Below are 22,675 nucleotides of genomic sequence, written 5' to 3'. Positions count from 1 at the left end.
CTGGGGTCCATGCCAGGGTTTGAGTTCGACTACTCTACTGTGATTCATGATCAGGTCACTTGAGGAACACGGAAGTGCTAAGCTCATCTGAGCAATGGGTAAGCTCGTGTGAGCCAAAACATCACCTGGTGGGACCTAGGAGCATTAATTAAAATGCATTAACTAAAATGTTTAGGTTTCATAAAGGAATAAAAGCTCCGACACTTTGTAAATAATAAGGAAAGTCTCATAACACGTTTATATGCCGCCAATGGAAGTGAATCAGCGTACTGTTTTGTTTTTGTTTTGTTTTGTTTTCCTTCTAGAAAAGCTGAAGAAAGCTCAGGGGTAAAGTGCTTGTCACATAAGCATGGAGTCTGAGCTTGCATCCCCAGCATCCACAGAAAAAGTTGGGCATGGGGACTGCCCTTTAATCCCGTGCTGGGGAGATGGAGGCAGGAGGATTCCTGGGGCAGGAAGGCAGCCGGAGCAGTTCAATCTGGGAGCTCTGTGTTCAGTGACGGAGTCTTTCTCAAGGGAGGCAGAGAGCCACAGAGGAAGGAAGATTCCTACATCAGCCTCTAGTGTACACATGCGCACAGACATACCTACACATCTATGCACACACACAAACACATATACACACAGAGAAGGAAAAACAAAAGAAATGTTGAAGAAAGTTATAAAGATTCAGGAGCAAACATGGCTTTGCATAGCTCATATTTCCAGGAAGGGTGCACCAGGTGAGGGAACGCCACACTGAAGAGACAGACGGCTGGCTCTGGCCTTCAGACAGAGCTAGCATGCACTAGTTTTATCCAGTGTGTCTGGCAAGTGTGTCAATGACAGCTGATATGGCAGAGCTGTGCACACCTGCTAAACATGTAGGCTGCCTTCACCAGATGTGTTCTGATAGCCACAGATTTCTTAAAACAGCTTCAATTAGTCTACTTAAAATTGGACCTTGTAGGTGTTAAAGCAAGTTTCATCAGGTGTGCTGGCACATGCCTTTAATCCCAGCACTTGGCAAGCAGAAGTAGGCCAATCTCGAGTTCAAGGCCAGCCTAGCCTGGTCTACAGATCGCGTTCCAGGACAGCCAGGGCTACACAGGGAAACCTTACCTCCCCCCCCCCCCCAAAAAAAAACAACAACAACAATAATAAAAACAACAACAGTAATGTTTCTATGTACACTACAGCTTATAAACTGTTTTGTGCTGTTTATTCCTAAGCACAGACTGATGATCATGTTAGAACCCCATGTTTGTTCTAATACAGCATATACTAGAGGAAACTGTATGAAGGCCACCCTTAAAACTCTCCTGGAAGCTGCGTGTGGTTTTACAGGATCACACACATTCCTGTAATCCCAGTACCCAGGAGACAGAAGCAGGGGGATCAGGATTTCCGGGTTGTGGTTGCTGTATAATGACTTTGAGGCTAGTCTGGGCTATATGAGACCTGGTCTCAAAAATAAAAGACAGTGGGTACCCTGCTTTTGTTGTGGCCTCCCGGAGAGCATGCAGGTCTGCTTTCTGACAAGTGACTGACCTGAATATCCTCCAGGGCCATCACCCGCACGATGAAGCCCTTCAGCTGCTGCATCCTCAGGAGGGCCAGGCGCAGCCTCTCGTTGGCCATGGTGGTTGTGCCCAGGATGCTTGGCCAGTACCGCTGACATTTGATCTTTTCTCCTTCCACCTCCTGCGTCATCATTGCTATCACTGTGGAGTTCTGCTCCCAAACCATCTGCCAAAAATCCCCCACGGTGGTGGGCAACGGCCCCTGGCAGGCAATGTACACGAATTCCTGGGTCCCTACCGGGATCCTGATGAAACTGGCATTGATGTATCCACCTTCATCTCCAAGAGGCACTCTTGTGGTGTCATCTGTGAATGTCCACAGCGAAAGGGCATGTCACCACCATGTATTGTCACCACAAGTTTCACAAGAAGCTGGAGTCAATGACTACAGTGGTTCCTAGGGCCCTCCTTGGGCTCGCCATCATGGGCGTTGATGAAGTGCATTTCAACCAGCAGCAGTCCAGATGATATTTATGGTGTTTGTTACACTCTATCTAAATGTCAGTATGATGGCTTTCTATAAAACTTGGGGTTTACTGACATAGAGTATGTATTATTAGTGTGGTAACATGGAACAAAGTAACTTAACAAACAGTAGACCGGCACAGTAAGGAGAGAAACAAACATAAACATTGTTACTTCTCTGTCAGTATTTAGATACCAGTGACAAGGGTTCTGAATGATGGGACAAACTCTTTCATAGAACAAAAGCTCACTCTGAAGTGACGCTGTCAAAGTGGCTGCTAGGGACATGACTGGCATCTCTAGATCTTGTGGATACGTGAGGAGAATCTTTTATTTTGTCATTTTGTATTATTATTTGAGTGGCTTGTGTGTGTGTGTGGCTGCCACCCACACATGTGGAGGACAGAAGACACCTTAACAGGACTGTCTGTCTCCCCTTGGTGGCAAGTACCTTTCTTTACCTGGCCTCATATTTAGTTTAAATATTTATAAATTTAATAAGTTAGTTGTGGTGGCAACCAAGGATGAACCTTTAAAATTGGGTTTCAAGATTTATTGCTTGGCTTTCATCTTAGTTCAGTTTGCTTCCTAACAATAAATTACTTTGTATTTATAGTTTTCCCAGTTCTGGTTTTAAGATAAAATCTGCATGGTTTTGGCCTCATATAACAACTCCCATCTCCTTCATGCTGAATCCTGATCTACTCCATTTAAAACCTTTCTTAGATTCCTTTCCTTTCTAGAGACGTGGCTTCTCTATGTGGTCTAGGCTGGTCTGGAACTCACTGCACGTACACACTCGATTAGAGCCACACTAGAACTCACAGACACACACAGTTAGACCCACATTGGAACTCTCACACACAGACCCACACTGGAACTCACAGGGAAGGATATTTTTGTATCTGTTCTTCCTGCGGTTTTCCTTTGTCTGTCCAATCAGACACTGATCCAAAGGTTTTAATTCTTGAAGGTTCTACAAGTAACAAAATGGACATAAGGTTAAATTTGTCAACTAAAGCAATAATTTAGTTAAGAGCAATGCTTCTACTGCACCGATTGGGATGTGAGTGCTAACGGACACAGATTTGTAAGCTGCTGCTGAATGAATTTACTGCAAGAACCTTTGACTGGACAGGTCATGATCAGCTGACTAATAGCATTTCTTAACCTATGTTCTAAATTCAGTTTAAAACTGTCTATAATCCTAAAACAAACAAACAAAAACCCTACAAAGGCAAGTCTGGCTTAAGGCAACATCTGGAGTACTTTCTTGACAATATCATGGATAGAGTCACAGACCACGGTGTGTAGTATTGCTGTTGTGGACAGTCCACCGTGCAGATAGTCAATTCCTTCTCCTTTTCATGACTGCTTCTATATATGTGCAAGGCACTGTGGTAAGTGTTGGTGCAATGAGTGCAGAGAACGTGGTGTAAGTGAAGGCACAGTCTATCTCGGGGAACTTTCAGCTCCCAAGAGACAATGTGGAAATAAACAAACATGGGGACATGCCTTTTGGAGATTTAGATGCTGGGGGAGGGTAACAGCTGTGGTTCAGAGGTGCTGGGATGGGGATAACGATGCTTAGCCCCAAACCTTAAAGAAGACACAACCACTTCTACAAAGCCAGACTCAAGGAGAGGAGGCATACACCTCCGGTACTGACTGGTTCCATGGCACCTTCAGAGTGTAAGCACATCGCAGCAGCTCTCAGAGGAGCACCTCCTTTCAGTGGCGAGTGAGCAGTGAAGCTGGGGGTTTGAGAGAAGGGGACAAGGTGACCCCTGAGCCCAGTGGGGCTGCGTTTTTCCTGCAACACAGGAGCAAGGGCAGCAACCTGGCATGCATACCCCAGAGGGCTGTGTCTACCTACAGCAGCTGCTTGTACCAACACACCTCACTGCAGACGCCAGGAAGACTGAACTTTTGACCCTCCTGCATTTACTCCCAAGGGGTGGGAACATAGACATGTGCCATTAGGACCAGACTTTAATTAAAACATTTTTATTTTTACATATGAGGAATACAGAATATCATTAGAAAAATCTGTCAAGTTCTGAGCAGTTAAGATAATCTTGTTAAACTAGAATCATTAAGATCCTCACTGAGAAAATTAATTTATCATTAGTTATGACAAAATGATGCTTTTTAGAGTTGGAAGTTAGCCCTACAGAGTAGTGTTGCAAAGTCTGGTGGTCTGAATGAAAATGGCCCCCATAGGCCCATAGGAAGTGGCACTATCAGGAAATATGGCCCTGTTGGAGTAGGTGTGGTCTTGTTGGAATAAATGTGTCACTGGGGGGGGGGTGGGCTTTGAGGTCTCAAATATTCAAACCACACCCAGTGTTTCAGTGCTTCCTGTTGCCTCCCAATCCAGATGTAGAATTCCCTGCTACATCTCCAGTACCATGTCTGCCTGCACACAGCCATGCTTCCCTCCATGATGATAATGGACTGAACCTCTGAACTGTGAGCCAGTCCCAGTTAAATGTTGTCTCTTTTAAGAGTTGCCGCTGCTGCCGTGCTGTTTCTTCACAGCGATAGAACACTAAGACAGAAAGGAATTGGTATTTTCAAAGAGATGGAATGTGTTCCACCTTGAAGCACATTTCCTAACCGTGAACACATTTTCCATTCAAATAAACACAGGGAGCACTTACCTCCAGCTCCTTAGAAGGGATCCCTTGGTCGAGCAAGCCTTGCAGCGTGCGGATGGTGGCCTGCAGCTGTGTGCCCGTGTACTTGCCAGAGGGAGGGACTCTGACCACCGGCAGGGCTGCCAGCTCCTCATTCGTCAGAAAGGGGGGATCTATCAGAAAGGACCAGATGGCTCTTCAGTTCTCTCCAGAGCTCCCTTGAGCCTCTTCTCACTTCCCACTGTCTCAGGAAAGGGGGCAGCAGCCTGGCTGATGACTGCAGGCCACACAGGTTTTGCTACTACACCGCTACCTCACCCAGCCTTGAAGCAGCTACCTCCCCACTGCTCACAGGTCTGGAAGGCGGGCGACTCCCAGTTGTTTAGCTCTTGAAAGGAACATATGCTCATTTTTGTTTGACTTTACTGACACTGTTTATGTGAGGAAAACCTACCCAGTTCCCCTGTTACTTGGATTCTAAGCACTGGGGAAGACAGAGACATGAGGTCAGAAATCCCACATGTGAGGAGATTGTCATTAGACAAAAGCCTTCCCTTTTCCGTGCCTCCTCTTAAGCCCTCAATGCTGATTCCTGGATCGGGCAGTGTTCTTCCTGCACAGAGTACTTTCCTTGGACTATTTAGGAGCTGTATTACACAGGTACCCTAGAAGAGCCTGGGGTCTGAGTGAGTACCCGCTGTACGGATCATTTACAACACAAGGCAATTGCTTTCCTAGACAATGCCGGAGAATCCTCAAGCAGTTAGGGCATGGTGGTGCTGCAGCTAACTTCCTGCAGGGGGCAGTAAGGCTGAGCGCCATGAGGGATCCAGGGCTGGACAAGATGCCTCAAGGAGTTCAGCGCCTGGTGGGGCATGGTCAGTGGGGATCCAGTCTGCTCATCTGAAATAGGTTAACTCTTTCTGAAGAACAGGACTGCAATTGGAGCAGGAAAGCTAAGTGGAAGAGTGTGCTGCAGGCGTCCGCAGGAGCCTGCAGAAGGACAGAGCGAGCCGGAAAAAGCCAGGCCAGCAGTCAAGGGCAACTTCTCCCTCGCATTTCAGATGTCTCAGCAGCTCTGTGCCCGGCGAGCAGAGCTCCTTATCTCTCACCAGTCCACAGCAGAACAAAGACTTGCAGTTTCCATTTTTAAGTCACAATACTTTGTGCTTTCCCCTAAGCCACCGAGAGCTTTAGGCTCTAGCTATGCAAATAATTTAGTTATGGCCACCAAAGCCGATGTCTACGTGACTTAGACATCGTATATGTGCATATGCCGTGTATGCGTAACACCAAAGAGCATATACATACGGCAATACCATCCATGAATTGTGAAATTATCACTTAGAGCTTTCACCTCCCTACTTGCTGTTTTAAATGCAAGAAGCTGGTCCTAAAATCCTTGCCTTTGCTGGAATCTTCACTGTCTGTTGTCTCCGTTGTCGAGTTTCTGCTTTCCTGTGTGGCGTCCTCTTCGACGGGCTTCTCTTCTTGTGATGCCGCAGTTAAGCTATGCCAACAAACAGACTTGAAATATTTTTGTCTCCAGCATAATTTTAAATATCACGATTCAAGTTATTTGTTTTCTCTATAACTATGATACTGTTACACTGTCTGAGCTGGTGAGGTGACTCAGTCTGAGTCCCGTCAGGTCTGATGTCCCAGTTTCATCCCTGGGACTCACGGCGAAGGTAAAGAACTGTCTTAGTTGCTCTCTGACCAATATACTTGCAATGCAACACGTGTGTCAACATGCATTTCTCTGTCTCTCTCTGTCTCACACACACACACACACACAGTACATAGATACATGGAAAAATTAAACTCTCTTATTTTGAAAAAAAAAATCAAGTTCAGACTGGTATGGTAGCACATGTCTATGCTATTAGCTCCTCTGGTGGCTGAGGCAGGAGGATCAGCTGAAACTTGGAGTTGGACACCAGCCTGGGAAAATAGCAAGAACTTGTGTGGATCCAATCCATAACTCTTAAAATCATGGTAGATGTTAACGTGAAGCGCACAGTAGCAGTTTTAGTTGGAGACAGACTCCAGGTCTCTGAGTCTTAGACTGAAGGAGTCTCTTGGGGATGGTTTTGTGTCAACATGGATGCCATAAGCTTCTCAGCATCTAACCCTTATTCTTTCACTCGTGTGCGTAGGTGTATGAGGGCTGCAAGCACTTGCATGTGCAGAGTCGGGGTCTATGTGCACACGTGTGAGGGGATGCGGATGCATGAACTTGTGTGTGCACGAGCAAGGACCTACAACGGGAACTACTTCTCATGTGTCATCTGCCTTTTTTTTCTTTTCCTAGATGGGGTATCTCAAAATCTTGGAACCTGCCAAACATTCAAGGCTGGCCAGTTACTAACCTCAGGGTCTGCCTGGTTCTACCTCCTCGGTGCTTGGTTGCAAGCACTGAGCATCACTCTCAGCTTTATTTTAATGTGGGTTCTAAGGCTCAAACTCAGGTCACAGAGGAGCAATGGGGTCAAGCAAGATCAACAGAAACCTATGACATCATGGCCCCCGGAACCTTCCTCCGTGAGCGTAATTTATTCCAGATACTTGGTTGTAGCTGTGGAAAGCTAATTCACAGATCATCCTTGGTGAGGTAAGTGGTTAGAAGGGAAGCCGAGGCAGCACATTAGTGTTCAGGCGTAGGTGAGGTAAACAGGACTAGGTTAATCTTGATTCTCACTTTCTGACAGTCGGGAACAGGCAGAGTTGTCTGTCTGAGGTCACCAGTGCACACCATTAAAGCACACACGGATGCTCTCCAAATGTCAAAAGCAGGGCATCGGTTGTTTTTCTATTTATGTGTCTGAGTGTAGTCTGTGTGTCTGGATGGGCACCAGCCTGCTGCTTATGGAGGTCAGAAGACACCAGCAGGTAATTTGGAAGTGTAGATGCATGTGGTTGTGACTGCCTTATCCCCAAGGAACCGACTAGGCTAGGAACCGATTCAGGCTTTGAGCTGAGCCATCCAGACCCCTGTGTTGGTTTTACTGTGGGAATATTTTCCTGCTTCAACTCACTGTGGACTGTATTTCACACTTGCTGAGTTCTGCTTCTGCAAGGTTGTGTGTGTGTGTGTGTGTGTATGCACCTGTGTGTCCACCCTGGAGGGAGAATTATAGGCAGTTATAATCTACACCACATTGGTGCTTGGAACTGAACTTGGGTCTTCTGGAAGAGCAGTGTACAGTCTTAACTGCTGAGCCACCTCTTTACTGTCTATGAGAATTGATTTTGCCTTCCAGGACATACCCTGTGTTTACAGAGACATGTTTTCTGTGGTATTTCACAGTATACCTGGGCCTCTGACTTTATCATTTCTTTTATGCTGTCTTCTGCTGCAAACATGTTGCAATTATTTTGCCACCATGATTCTATAAGAATATTCTCTTATAGGCCCTGGAATAAATTCTTTAAAATCATATTGGTAGGTTGAAGGGTACCACGTTTTTTCATGGTTTTAATGACATTAAAACAAAGTTAAGCATATTCAAGAATCAGTAATGTACAAAAAAGAACCCCGGTGATTTTCACTGTCTTCCTGGGAGACTGCACTTGTTTATTATCCTTTTCTTCCTAGTCTGTCCAACAAGGTATACTCTATTTTTCGGATGTCTGCTGATGAGTAGGTATAAAGTTGTTTTCATTACTTCATTTGACAAAAAGATTATGTGTGTCTATGGAGGCAGAAGAGGAGGTTACTCCCCTAAGTTATGGCAGCTATGAGATGCTGGACGGGTTTGCTGAGAACCAAGCCCAGGTTCTCTGGAAAAGCCCCCCAGTGTTCTTAACTGCTGAGCCATCTCTCTAACTCCTCATGACTTTATTAACAATATGTTTTTTTCTTTTCTAGTTTAGTGAAAATTCTAATACTGTCTTTTTAGAAAAATACAAATAACCTCATCAGATATAAAATTTATGTTGAATTATTTACTAAACTATAAATATGTGTATATATATATACATGTAAAATGTTTTTTGACATATTAAAAAAATCTTATTTAAGCTAGAAACTATATGCTGGAACTTGTTCTGTAGATCAGGTTGGCCTTGAACTCACAGAGATCCACCAGCCTCTGGAGTGCAGGGAAAAAGGTGTGTGCTACCACTGGCTCGCCAGGTGCCACAAACTCTTTTCTTTCTTCTTCTTCTTTTTTAATAATAATAATAATAATAATTTTTTATGTGCTTGGTCTTTTGCTTGTGTGTATGTCTGTGATGAGCGTGTCAGATCCTCCTAGAACTGGAGTTACAGACATGTGTGAGCTGCTGTGTGGTTGCTGGAAACTGAACCAGGATCTTCTGGAAGAGCAGCCAGTGCCCTTAATATCAGAGCCATCTCTCCAGCCTCTGGAAACTATTTTCAAAGAGAGAATTGTTTTGTGGTGTTTAAAGGAATTTAGATCAAGTGTGGTGGTGAATGCCTTTAATCTAATACAAGGGAGGCAGAGAATGGCAGATCTCCATGAGTTTAAGTCAAGCCTGGTCTACATAACAAGTTCCAGGTTAGCTGGGGCTTACACAGTGAGACCTTTTCTTAAAAGCATGATAAAAAATAAAAAATAACTTCCTAACATCCTTGGTTTCATATTATTTGAAATAGTTTTATTACATTTAACTATTTAATGTGTATTTGCACACATGCCACAGTTCACAAACATGTGGGTCCTAGGGACTGAACTTGGGTCATCAGGCTTTGGGGCAAGCCCCTTTATTCACTGAGCCATCTTGCTGACCCTGGCTTCATTTTCTTAGAAATTAAAACATAAAAATTTGAAAGTACAGAAAAACAGGCAAAAGTTAAACCAAACCAACCCAAAAATCCACCCATAATCTTAGCAGAAAAATCACCATTTCTGGTACACTTTCTTTTAGACCCATTTGTTTCTTTCTTGTTGATTTTTGTTTTGTCTTTTTGAGCAACAGGTATAGTATAAAGATGTCAAGAGAATATGCCTGGAACACATCTTAGAAAATAATATTCAGGTTGGGTGTGGTGGCACACACCTTGAATCCCAGCATTCCGGGAGACAGAGGTAGATCTTTGCTAGTTTGAGGCCAACCTGGTCTACACAGTAAGTTCTAGGCCAATCAGAACTATGTCTTGTCTCAAATAACAACAACAGGACTTATCTATATTTAACCATCACTCCATAATTTAATTAACGTTTTATTGGAAACAAAAATAATCATTGCGCAAGATAAAAGGACAGAGCGTCTTGCACGTGCTTTACCTTGCAAGGTCTATTTTTCCTTCTCCGCCGCTCACTGACTATGATGAAGAGAAATAAAAATCAGATTAGTTCACTATACCAAAGCCAATCTCATAAAGCTTAAGTTTTTCTGCGAGTTACTTTTATGTTGTTACTGTTATTATTCTCATATTACTCATGCCATTCAATTACCATACTACACAGAGTGCCTGAGACATCTGCAGTGGCCTGGGAATTTTGTCGGTTAATAGTAATTACTTTCTCTGCTTACCTTTAGTTAAATGTATGATTTCTGCCGCCTTGTGAGCTCTTATTTTCCCCACCCTTCCCCAGCTCACCCCCCGTTTTGGCCCTGATCACTAGAGAGAGAGAAAGATGGATAGGAGGGGAGAGAGGTCCCTGACCCTAACTTCTTTCCTCTTGTTAATTCTTTGAGCCCCAACTACTAACAAACCTCAAACAGCAACCCCACCTCTTGTACTGGAGCCCTTGCATTTATATAACCTCTGAAAAGTTCCCAGAATTCCAAATATCACACAATCGCAGAAGCTGTCTGCAGCTGGCAAAACCACACCTCTGTAGAGCACGAGGCCAACCATAGTCAGCTACTTTTTCTTTATACTTTTTCACATCCTTTGTATAGTTTCAATTTATGTAATACAGGTCTCGACCTTTTTAAAAATGTGTTAATAACAGGTAAGAGAGATCAGAGGTGTGGTAAGGTAGATAGATCTCAGGTGTGGTAAGAGTAGAGGTGTGGGCCTCCTGATCAATACAACTGGGGGCTTAAAGAAGAGGCACAGATGCCAGGCAGGAGCTAATATAGAGGGAAGGCCAAGAACAGGAGAAGACAAGCGTGGACAGAATTATTAAAAAGGAATTTTATATTGATAGTTACATTTAAAGTGATTTTTATAATGAAAATATATCCTAAAAACCAATATAATTAAGTTTTCTGACATAAATGACTGTTATCATGGGTCATTATAATGAAGAATCTACATTATATGCTTTTAAGAGAAAATACATTTTAGAGGGCAATTTTTAAGATGGCAAGCAAAGCTTTAATTTACTTGTAGCTAAAAGGGACATTTAGAATATCCCTATTAAACGTCAGTTTCAAAATATTGTAGTGAACATACAATTACATTGTTAAGACTGGCATGAGTCATGCACCCCTCAAAGAGCTGTGGTATAACTACTATTACTAAGATCGTATAAAGGAACATCTTAAACCCTCAAGAAAATGGTGTATTTTGAGATAGTCAATGTTCATATAATTCTTATGCATTAAGAAATGATCAGAGCTGGGCGTGGTGGCGCACGCCTTTAATCCCAGCACTTGGGAGGCAGAGGCAGGCGGATTTCTGAGTTCGAGGCCAGCCTGGTCTACAGAGTGAGTTCCAGGACAGCCAGGGCTACACAGAGAAACCCTGTTTCGAAAAAAACAAAAAAAGAAAGAAAGAAAGAAAGAAATTCTCATAACACACACACAAGCTTATCGACATCCGTCCATACTACTAACCTCTTAAGTACACAATGAATGTGTTTGAGGCGGTGTCTAAGTACACATTCGGGCAGTTGAAACTGGAAACTGTCTACATCAGCAACTCTGACATCCTCTCCTTTCCCCCTTTCCTTCCTTCCTTCCTTCCTTTCTTTTTTAAAGATTTATTGTATATATATATATATATATATATATATATATACAGTAGTTGTCTTCAGACACACCAGAAGAGGGCGTCAGCTCTCATTACAGATTGTTGTGAACCATCACGTGGTTGCTGGGATTTGAACTAAGGACCTCTGGAAGAGCAGTCAGTGCTCTTAACCACTGAGCCATCTCTCTAGCCCTGTTCTTTCTTTCAATTGATTCAAAGTTTTGTTAGGTGCAGATGACACTGCAATGTAAGAAAATAAAACTACCTTTCTCTACCCCCCAACACCCCAAATGTAATCTGACGGTAGAACAAGCCACACCACCATTTATTTCCTCTTTGGAGTAGAAGCAGAATTCTAGCTAAGTGCAGCACCAGGCTGTTCATGTAGGTACTGTCCTCACCTCAGGGATGTCCTCAGGTAGCGGAGACCCATCATAGTCGGTATCTCCTTCTTCTGGTGCCTCCCACTTCGTCCTCAGTGGATCTGGGGGGGGAATGTACAGGTCAAGAGACACTAAGACATGTACTGAGGCAGCAGCCGCCTTTCCATATAACCACGTTTACTCACAGAAGGCGGCAGTAAGCAGACCACTGCACAGCAGCAGTGCGAGCCCTTTAACCAAGCCAAGAGCGAGCGACAATGGGATACACAGCGTGAAGTACTTGTAAAGCTTGTCTGTGAAGCGGCCATGCTTTAACAGTGGCTTCTTGTCAGCGGAATGGAAGGTATTTACGACGATGTAATTATAAAAGCTATGACACCTTATGTATGATACTTGTTAGTTTGCTTTTTAGAGAGTCTCATCTCACTCACATAATCTTGGCTGGCCTTGAACTTGCTATGTAGCTGAAGATGATAGTGAGCTTCTAGTATTCCTGGCTCCACATCCCAAGTGCTGGGATTACAGGCATGTATCACGAAGCCTGGTTTATACAGTGCTGGGCACTGAGCCCAGGGCTTTATGCTTGCTAGGATAGTACTCTACCCACAGCTACACCCACAGCTTCTAATGATACATTGTTAAATCTCATTAACAAGGCAACTCACTCACAAACACACGGAACAGACAATAAATGTTATCTTGTTTCGTTTCTGAAAACACTGCCCAGAAATTGATGAATGAAGATGTTGCTAATATATTTCAGTTTTACTCAACAACTTTCCCCACCCTTGAGCTCAGGGTAAGATGGCTCACTCATCTGGCTCCTCTCCCCACCCCTGAGATTGAGCTCTGGGATTTGCTGGCTCACTCATCTCGCTCCTCCCCACCCCTGAGCTTGAGCCCCCCCCAGGTAAGCTGGCTCACCCATCTGGCTCCCCCACCTGGAGAATAGGATCTTCTGGTGGCATGCCTCTGGTTTAAGAGGTTCTGTGCTTCCTCGTCCACAACATCCAGCAAGGACTGGATAACTTCAGCTTCTTGAGGATCATCATAGATGTCATCATCCCGGGAGTTAGATTCTTAAAAACAGGAATTTATTTTAAAAGTACTGAGGTGAGAAAGGGATAAGTCTCAGCCTGAACATGCCAGGTACTTTGAAGTTCGTGATGTTTCCTTTAAAGGGTAGACATGGTCTCCTAGTGCTTTTAGTCTAGATGTATGCTGGCTGCTACATAACTGTGATAACCAACCACAGCTTAAACTGCAGCTTAGAAGCAATAATGAATATTAAACAAGTTGATGCCTATTTCATAAAATTAATGTCAAATTTTTATTCATGAAAGAAATAAAGAGGATATATAACAGGTCATATAAAATATCCTCAATGTAAAATTTCTTTTTTTTTTTTTTTTTTTTTTTTGGAACAGTGTCTTTTTTTTTATTTTAACTTTCAAATATTCATTTATTTATTGTGTGTATGGGGCAAGCTGTGGCACACATGAGGGAGGTCAGGATAACTGTGGGAATTTGTTCTTTCCTTCTATCATGTGGATATAACAGGCCATATAAAATATCCTCAATGTACATTTTCTAAACATTTGGCAGTCTATGAAGCCTTAAGGGTGAGAAGGGATGCTGGATGACTGAGCACAGGGCAATCAATGACACTAGTTTTATATCCTCTTCATTTCCTCAAATAATCTTCCCCTTTAAAGCACATGGGGTGACAGGAGGGGATTAGCGACCTGTTTGTTTTTTATACTTTTAGATCATTTATGGTAACAGGATGGTTTATTTGAAAACTACCTTTGGTTTCAGTCAGGCCTGCTGATTCCTTCATCTGAGAAGATGAGCCTTCTCCTCCAGGGCACACAGCTTCATGTACTTCTTCCCCGTTAACCTGAAGTGCAGACCAGCAGGTTACTGTTTTGTTAGCTTCTGGGATTAGAGATTGAGTGCGGCTCCTCCGTCTACCTGTTTAGTACAAGGCTCACGGTCCACCTTTGCACCCTGAATCCGTGTGACTAGGGAACACCCATGAAGTGTGCAAAGTGGATATGAGTTCCTACCATCAAACACATTGTGCTAATTCTTAAAATAATTGGACTACACAAAGCTCTTAACTTGAGATATATTTTGAGATCTGACTTTCAAAGAACATTTTAGGAAAGTTTAACCTTAGAAGTTGAGAGAAAGGACTGAAACTATTTTGGGTCTTTTTCTTTTCTTTTGAGATGGGGTCTTGTTATGCAGCAGAGAAGCCTCAGACACACATCCCTGTTGCTTCAATGCTGGGATTGTATGTGGGCCAACATTCCTAGATTTTCCAGTGCAGTTTAACTCTTGTGAGTTCATGGTCATAACAATGAATTGACAATGTGATTTTTAAATATCCACTGGACTGACCGCAACATTCCAGTGCAGCAGCAGATGGTGACGCACTTCCAGACTCTGAGGTCAGTGTGAGCCACGGAGCTCAGTGCTGGAGCACCTGCACAGCTGGGTCCATTCCCCAGCACAATTTAGAGAGAGACCTAATCTCTGGGATTGTGGCCCGTGTCCACTTCTCCTCTTGTGCTAGGCCCCTCACAGGTGCAGACCCTGCAGGCTCTGCACGCGCTGCCAGGTTCTGTGAGTTTATGCGTCTGTCTGTCGGCTTCATTCAAGGGGCCTTAGTGCCTTCCATCCTGCTGGCTCTTAGAATCTTACTCCCTCCCCCCGCTCCCCCCGCCTCTTCCCAAGATTCCCTGAGCCCTTGGGAGGGGGGGAATCTCATGGAAACATCCCACTTAGGACTAAATGTTTTAAGGTTTCTCACTGTCTTGCCCAGCTGTGGGTCTCCATGTTTGTTCTCAGACTGTAGGAGGAAGCTTTCCTGAGGACACTGAGGAAGAACTGGTCTATGAGCATTGTAGAATGTTGTTCAGAGTCATTTTATGGCTACGTTCCTTTAGCAGAACATTATTTGGTTTTCCCCTAAGTCTCTGGCCTACCTATCTTGCCTTCAGTTCTATGTCCAAGTGATAACCACTCACTCACAAGTGAAAAACTGGTCCATTCCAGCAGAGTCTCATTGGGGATGTAAGCCCCTCTTAAGGCCCAGCCCCATGCTCAGGTGATGCCAACTCAGGTGAACTCAGCAGCATCTTTGGAAGGACTTTGCCTCATAAGGGTTTGACAGGGCTCTTTTAACTTCTATCATTTTATTTTTATCTTATCTTACAGGTTTTTAAATATACATTATAGCTTCCAGTTTTGTGATTTTTAAATGATACCAGCATATGCAAACACGTGTATCTTTGTGTCTACATGTGTATCTCATGCCTTTTTTTTTTTTCTTTTTCTTCTGTTTGCTTTGTCATATTCTGGCTTGTTTTTGTTTCTATTTGTTTTTGTTTTATCTTATTTTATTATTATTCTTTAGATGTCTATTTGGTTTCAAGTGAGAGACAGATAGGATTGGACTCTGACGGAGAGGAGGGGGGTGCTCTCAGAAAAGCTGGGGGGCAGAGCTGGGGAGGGAAACCATGGTCAGAATATAAATGTATGAAAATAATCTGTGGTCAATAAAAGAAAATAATACATTTTTAAATTTAAAAGAGAAGAAAAAGGTAGATTTGGATAAACTGTAAAATTGAATGACTAAACTAAATCACAGCAAGTATGTGCTGTGGTTTGCTCTGAAGGCCTAACTCTTTCTACTAAGACGTTAGATACAACAGAGTTACATTTCATAAGCTGGGATGTGGCACCCACAGCATCAGCAGTTGTGAAATCCCATTTTCCATGAGAAACTCATGCTCTGGGCATTACTGATCAAGGACAGAATGTTGTCCAGGAGATTTCTTGGAACATTTTAATTCCAACAGAAATGTTGGCACCCACAATAATAAAACTCCTAGATTCTAGGGTTTGATGTTGGTTCAACAGAAACTCTACACTTCCTTCTTTCAACACGCTGATATTTAAAAAGAAAACAAACACTGTGCAGCACGAATAACATGAAAATTCAGTTGCTGCAGCTCTGTGAAGCTAAAGACCTGGATCAGCAGGGAGGCAAGCTCTGCAACAGCGCAGGGCACACAGGGTGTGTGCACAGAGGCCACTGCTACAGTGCAGGGCACACAGGGCATGTGCACAGGCACCACTTGGTGTCAAGTCATTTCTGCCCTCACAGCACTCCTGCCACAGTTGTAATGTGTCTCAGGATGTCTACCTAGAATGTGCACCACGGCACTGTGTGCTATGAGAAAGGCACAGAATGGGGCCTCTGTTTACTATACGAATCCTCTTCTTCAAAACCCAGCTCATGTCCAGAACGTGTTGAGATGGTGTGGTTTTTCTTATCATTTTGCATGGGAAGATATGCCTTTTAAATTACATGAGCAGACACACACCTGAATAGACAGGGGCATACTGGACTGCATGGTGTAAGTGTAGGATAAGATGGATCAACACAATTAAAAACCCAGCCAGAATCCGCTATGACAACTCATATAACATGGAAGGAAGAAAATAATAAAAATATAAAAACTTGCTAAAAATAAGTTAGAGGTATACAAGTGCCTGTAAAGGGAGCATACAGAGTGGAGCTCACAGAACATTTAAAGCTTTGCCAGATTACTCCAGTGTCTCTGTGCTCATCCTGAGTGGGTCAAAACAAGAGCATCTATTTCTTTGGCCAGTGCTGTCGCTGCTTACCAGGGTCATGAGTTTGGCCTTGAGTCTCAGGCCACTTGTGCTAACACTAATGCACAAGGGCAAGTCTAATTGTCAGTTACACACTTCTCTTCCCACACTCTGAGAGACAAGTGAAGGAACTGTGCATACCAGCTAAACCGGCCAGACACTGGCATTCGTCAGTCCAGTCATTAGCCCAAAAGAGCCCATGTGCAGAGAGTGCAGGCTTGAAGGCTCTGCAGTGTGAGATTACCTAGCAAAACCTGTTAGTTCATCACAGAACAGTCCTACTGTTAGCATGTGTCTGAAGAGCATTTAATTATGAAATTGCCACGCGCTCTGGTCGAGTCAGCTTGACAAGCTGAGGCTTGGAAGCTACTCACTGAGGCAGAAGAGTTTCACGGAAACTCACTCCTGGAGTCTGGTGTCCTCTCTAACCCATACATTAATTTTCCATTCTCGAGTTAGTCTAGTGTATGGATCCACGTGCTCTCTCTTAGTATTATCCTATTATAAGGGCCTTTTAAGATTGAATTCTGACATAGCTAAAGCCAGTGTTCCAACAGTCCTAGAACGTCCTTGAGCAAGACCTTGGTCTTGGAATTCAGTACTGCCCCTGGTATTACACTATCACTTTGAGTAAACGTTAGGTCACTGTCTTTCACAGGAATCTACCATCACCAAGGAAGAAAGAAGTTTCTGACTGTAGGAGAAACCAGAATAGATACTTAGAATTATAGCTGAGTTACACCCATATACAGGGATTTACAATGGTTTAGGAAGTAGATCAGGCTGTGGTTTTAGAGTATTGCATTATTCATGAGATGGTTAGCTAGAACAGAACTCCCTAGTTAGAACCATGACTTGGGTGTGAAAGCCCTTGCCCTAGGAGTGAAAAGATCTCACACCTGGCTTCTAAGACTATAGCTGACCTTAGATAGGGCTGACTTTATCTCAGTTATTTTATTGCCCAGTTCCTGCCAGTCTTTGCGTTTTCATTCCTCTGTTCTGTGTAAGAGTCATTACGCATCCGGTTACCTCATTTGTACCTTGCAGGTATGTCACCCAACTTCCTTATTGTCTTCTGTATAAAAAAATCTGATGCTCGATTTGACAAATTACATTCAGATCCAACACAACCTCTCCTGCGTGCATCTGTCTGTCAATTCATCCGACGCTTTGCCCACCCGAGACTAGAGACCCGTTCCACGCAGACAAAGGGGCCCAGAGGGGTCTGCGGCATGAAATCAATTTGGTATGAAACATAGCACATTGGTTATTAAAAATGGCTATGACTTGAAAGAAAGGTTTTGTTCTTGCCTTGGAGAAGGAGTTCTTGGGCATGAGTGCAGGCTGTCCACAAGGCTCCATGCTGGTAAGGCCTGAAAGAGAAAGCACAGGGTGGTGTGAGGCGACCGACATTACCAGATACACATGAAGATGGGTCTCACATGGCCTAGGCTGGCCTCAGCTTGTACATATGAGAATGCCTGAGCACCTCACCCTCTTGCGGACATCTCAGAAGTGGTGGAATTAGGTGTGCACCACCACATCACGGCCAGGGGAACCACATCCCTGAGAGAAGAGTTCACATGAAAGCTGACTGGGAGCCAGGTAGCCGTGGTGGTGCACACTTTTAATGTGCTTGGGATGCGGAGGCAGGTGGTTCTTTCTATGAGTTCAAGGCCAGCCTGGATTACAAAGTCAGTTCCAGGATAGACAGTGTTACACAAAGAAACCCTGTCTTGAAACAAGCAAAACTAAAAAAAAAAAAAAAAATGAACCTGTATATACTGCTTTCATCTGCAATTCCAGCACTTTGGAGGCAGAGGCAGGAGGATTGCTACAAACTTGAAGCTAGCCTGGGTTACAGAAGGAGACCCTGTACCAAGTTTCACAAAACAAAACTGTTCAGAACTGAATGATTCAGGTAGGAGACCCTGCATGGAAACTATTCCACCTGCACGGGATCGTAAGGGCAGAACTGTAGCCACTCTTACTGTGGGGAGCGATTCATGAGCAGACTGTTCATTTCACAGAGTGCTTTAGCACGGGCACCATGGGGTGGATACATGGAAAAGCTCTTTAGTGGATTTCTAGATCAACACTTTTCTCTCTTGGCAGCACACGAGTTCTAGGGTTTCTAGCTGAGAATGACCTGTAGGTAATTCTGGCAGAAAATGGCGGTTGTGGAATCTTATGAATGTATTTCTATGACTTTATGGTTGCTGTTATAAAGACCCTAAGAATTGTTTCACTTTATTTGAAAGCAATATAGAAAGCATTTCAGAACTCTTGGAAAAATACATTTAAAACCCTATCGTAAATAAGCTATTAGATCTAACAGTCCTCCCCACACACCGTAAGAAATTATAGGTAGCTTATTTAAAATTTCCCATCCTACTCTATAATTCTCTTTCCCCTATTGGTCTCAAACAAGTTTGTCCCATGGGAGTCAAGCAAGAGAACAGACAGAGCCCAAGGAGCTTTCCCCAGGTGTGGAGCCCTAGAAAGACAGGTGGACGGCAAATGCTTGTCACGGTTTTTGTCTGCTCTAAAGTGAACTGATCAAGAGCAGGGGAAGGACCTCTGGTTTTCAGGAGCTTTAGCTTAGCAGACACACTGGGCGGTTTCCAGCATGCTGTTAGTACTCAAGACGCTGCTCTCTGCAAACATGTAAGACTCGCTCTGTGCAGAGTACTAAGCCCTACTTCATACCCATGCCTCTGTGCCTGACATCTCTCCTACCATGAGCAATGAAAGCTACGTTTGTAGGTCCCGGTTATATAAACAGGTGGGAATCATAATTTCTGGGTTTAAGTTTTGGGCTTGCTCTTTATTAACTTTGTGGGCTTTGGCAAAGTTATCAAACTTCTCGGTGCCTCAGTTCCTCTTTCTATGAAGTGACAAAACAGCAACTTTAGAATTATCCAGTTTTTATGAGGGTTAAATCGCAGACAGGAATGCTTTGACCAGAATGAATATTAAAGACAATGGCCGCTACAGCTTTGCTACTGTTTCTGTCATGCCGCTGCCACGGGAGGTGGATAGTCGTGTCTAGATTTGTATATCCACAATGCCCAGTTGGGTCCCTAGGACAGGGGACACTCTGTGAATAACTATATAAATTACTTAGCGCTATCCAGGCCTCATTAGAGCCTCTTGAGGTGGAGACTAGGTAGGGTCACACTGTAGGAGATGGAGGCTCCTAGAAGCACTGGGGGCCTCCCAAGGACATGGCTTCAGCTCCACTGCACTATGCATTTCATGGTCTACTCATTTTTCTAATATATATTGAGTTCCAGTGATGTTAACACTTAAATAGAGTATTTCCACTTAGACCCAGTAAAACATCCTAGAAAGCTAAAGAGCTTCACCTCTCCATAAAGTGTGTGAAAGTAAATGTTCATACCGTTGGCTTTGGTGAACCTGGGCACAGAAATGGCAGCTCTTGTTGTAGGCACCACTGGACAACCATCTCTGCACAACAGACAAAGGAATTACGAAGGGGAAACAAAGCAATTACAAAGGTTTCAAATAGCTTAAACACCCTCGGGACCAGGTTCCAGTCATCCGGAAGCTTCACTTTATAGGGGTGAGTCCTGGCACCTCACAAAGTGTGGACAGGATTTAATGAACCTCTTCATGTGTGTGTCTGTGTTCCCAGCCCCCCACAGTGAAATGGAGGGCAGATGCAGGACGATCCAACAATCTTGGAAACTCGCAGGCTGGCCTGACACATGTGGCAGTGAACAAGAAGCCCCCTCTCAAACACAGTGCAGTGAGGGTGATCTACAGCCACGTGAGGGTCAGACACACAGCTCCCAACCTCTCCTCATAAAGGTTGAAAAAAAAAAGAGAGAAGAAAATTAAGGATTTTTTTTTCTCTTCTTTTCCCTTCTCCATTTTCCTTAGCTCTGTTCTGTAGCGAGGTTGTGTTAAACACCGATCTTCTTGCTTTTGGTTCCAAGTACAGGAATTATGGGCGTGTAAACCACACTCAGCAAGCACTGAGTCCTTAGTATTACTATTGTTAGTGACAGAGCCGGAGGCTGGCCTGAACTTATCTCCACTCCGAGAATGAACCTCTCTGCTTCATCTTTCTTTAGGTTTCAGTCCAGCACATCTGTCTAGTGCCCTGCCCACTTAGGAACATTATGGTGACTGTGATGACTGACAGCTTACATAGCTGTCATTTGGTGGACAGTTAGGCACAGTTTACATGTTTTAATATAGAAGGCCTTGATATGAACCTGCTCTTCTTTCAGAGTGAAAATAGAGGTGAAAAAAGCCATTTATTCTAAGAATCAATACTACCCAAGGTTGAGAGTAGCCACAAAGTGAGCACACTGGGAACAACAGTGTGTAGTATGCCATCTTGTACGATCTCAAGGATACCTAAGGGACACTGTGTTGGCAGACACGTCACACTACGCTCCCTTGGCACACCTGCATGCTGTCACTGGGCCACTGGGGAACGCCAGCTCCTTTCAGCTTTCACATGGGTTACCTCTCAAGGTTATGTTTGCAGGGAGCAGTCCTGATATATGGCACATCCTTTCAACTAACCAAACCAAGCCAACCAGCCCAGGCTCTCGTCAGAGGCTGCTATGAAATGAGGGGGTTGCTGTGGTCACTCCAACAGTTTCCTGTGATCTCCGTTAGACCTAAGCACACCTTCTCTGGGGCCTCTGGACAGATGTGGACACATGTGAGATCCACACCAAGATCATGTGCTTGCTGTGTCATTAGCAGTAGGTCATTTATTTCTTCAGGTACATCCTCTGCTCCAGGCTAGGGTCACTAGCTTGCAATTAATAAATAAAATTCTACCCCTTTTATAGTTCCTGAGATATACAGTCACCACAAATATCCATACTTCCATTACTGTGTCTATGATTTATTGTGGACTATAAAGATGGTCAGAGTGGAGAATCTCTTAAAAATATCACTTGTCAATAAAGAGTCTATGGCCTATGAGCTGAGGCAGGAAATAGGACGTGGGACATCTGGCAGGGAGAGAATTCTGGGAAATAGGAATGCTGAGGAGATGGACATAAGAAGACGAGGAGAGGAAACCAGCCATGTAGTTGAACTCAAATTAGAATAAAAGGGATAACTGAGTTATGAGCTAGTTAGAGAACTACCTGAAGCTTATGGACTAAGCATTTATATTAGTAAATAGTCTGAGTCGTTATTTCTGGGAACAAAGAGGCCCAGTGGAAAAGCCCAGAGGTTAACAGGGAGAGCTGAAGGAAGAACATGGAGGCCGTAACTATGACATTCGTAGCGACAGCAGCTAAGACGAGGGTAGCAAAGGAATGGAACACGATTCAGGACTGAGTGAAGAGTGTTCTCCTGATCCGAGGCAAAGCACTGAGTCTATAACTAAGCTTGGCAGTGATGGTGATGTCCACAAAGTATCTTCCCTTCCCCAACCTGTTCCCATTCACTAAGGAAAACTGTGTCAATCCAACATTTAGACACACAGAGATTCGGGTCAGGGATAATCTAAAAGGACAGGCAAGACCTTATCCATGGTTTTTCATTTGTATTCACAGACAGACACAACTGTCAAATTTCCCTTCACATAGCTTGGTTTAGTCTCCAATCCAGAAAGCCTGGATTCGTGGGCACTGTGGGAGGTAAGTGCTTTCCAAAGATGCCTGGAGTCCTGAGAACCATGAAGACGCCGCTTTACAGAGCACAAGAAACGGGAACAGAACTTGGACTATTAGGACCCTGTTGTCACTGCTGGAACCCTAGTAGGTCAAGGATGAGGCAGGAAAGCCAAAGTTAGAGACAGAGGCTGAGCAACAGAAGTATGGCAGGTGCTGCCTTAAACATGGGTGGGCAAGAAGCCAGGGAAAGTGGTGAATGCAAGACACTGGGTTCTTCTCGTAACCTACAGAAGGAACATGATCCCACTGATACCCTGAGCACCCAGTGAGAGCCATTAGTATTTCTGACCTCCAAAACTGCAGAGATCATAATCTTGTGTTGTTTACTGTAATTTGTCAGAGGAGCCATGGGAAATCAATACCCATGTGTTCT

General features: G+C 43.9%; 1 protein-coding gene across 2 annotated transcripts in view; it reads right to left on the bottom strand.

Moving 5' to 3' along the window:
* The window catches only part of Ptpn13 (protein tyrosine phosphatase non-receptor type 13), a 175,152-nt gene that overhangs the window by 3,780 nt on the left and 148,697 nt on the right, over positions 1 to 22,675 (bottom strand). For both annotated transcript variants that reach the window (XM_085836937.1, XM_021162112.3), the window contains exons 36-45: positions 20,034 to 20,101; positions 17,942 to 18,003; positions 13,748 to 13,841; positions 12,883 to 13,020; positions 11,960 to 12,042; positions 9,919 to 9,956; positions 6,073 to 6,176; positions 4,691 to 4,839; positions 2,913 to 3,003; positions 1,531 to 1,868 (exon numbers count right to left, since the gene is read on the bottom strand). In XM_085836937.1, coding sequence (XP_085693063.1) covers positions 1,531 to 1,868; positions 2,913 to 3,003; positions 4,691 to 4,839; positions 6,073 to 6,176; positions 9,919 to 9,956; positions 11,960 to 12,042; positions 12,883 to 13,020; positions 13,748 to 13,841; positions 17,942 to 18,003; positions 20,034 to 20,101 — 1,165 coding nt within the window. The remainder of the gene's footprint in view (positions 1 to 1,530; positions 1,869 to 2,912; positions 3,004 to 4,690; positions 4,840 to 6,072; positions 6,177 to 9,918; positions 9,957 to 11,959; positions 12,043 to 12,882; positions 13,021 to 13,747; positions 13,842 to 17,941; positions 18,004 to 20,033; positions 20,102 to 22,675) is intronic.

Source organism: Mus caroli, unplaced genomic scaffold (assembly GCF_978045245.1).
Source record: "Mus caroli unplaced genomic scaffold, Mus_caroli_1 scaffold_4, whole genome shotgun sequence".
Lineage (NCBI taxonomy): Eukaryota > Metazoa > Chordata > Mammalia > Rodentia > Muridae > Mus > Mus caroli.
The sequence above is the reverse complement of the archived record's forward strand: the minus strand, read 5'-3'. Positions and strand labels throughout refer to the sequence as shown.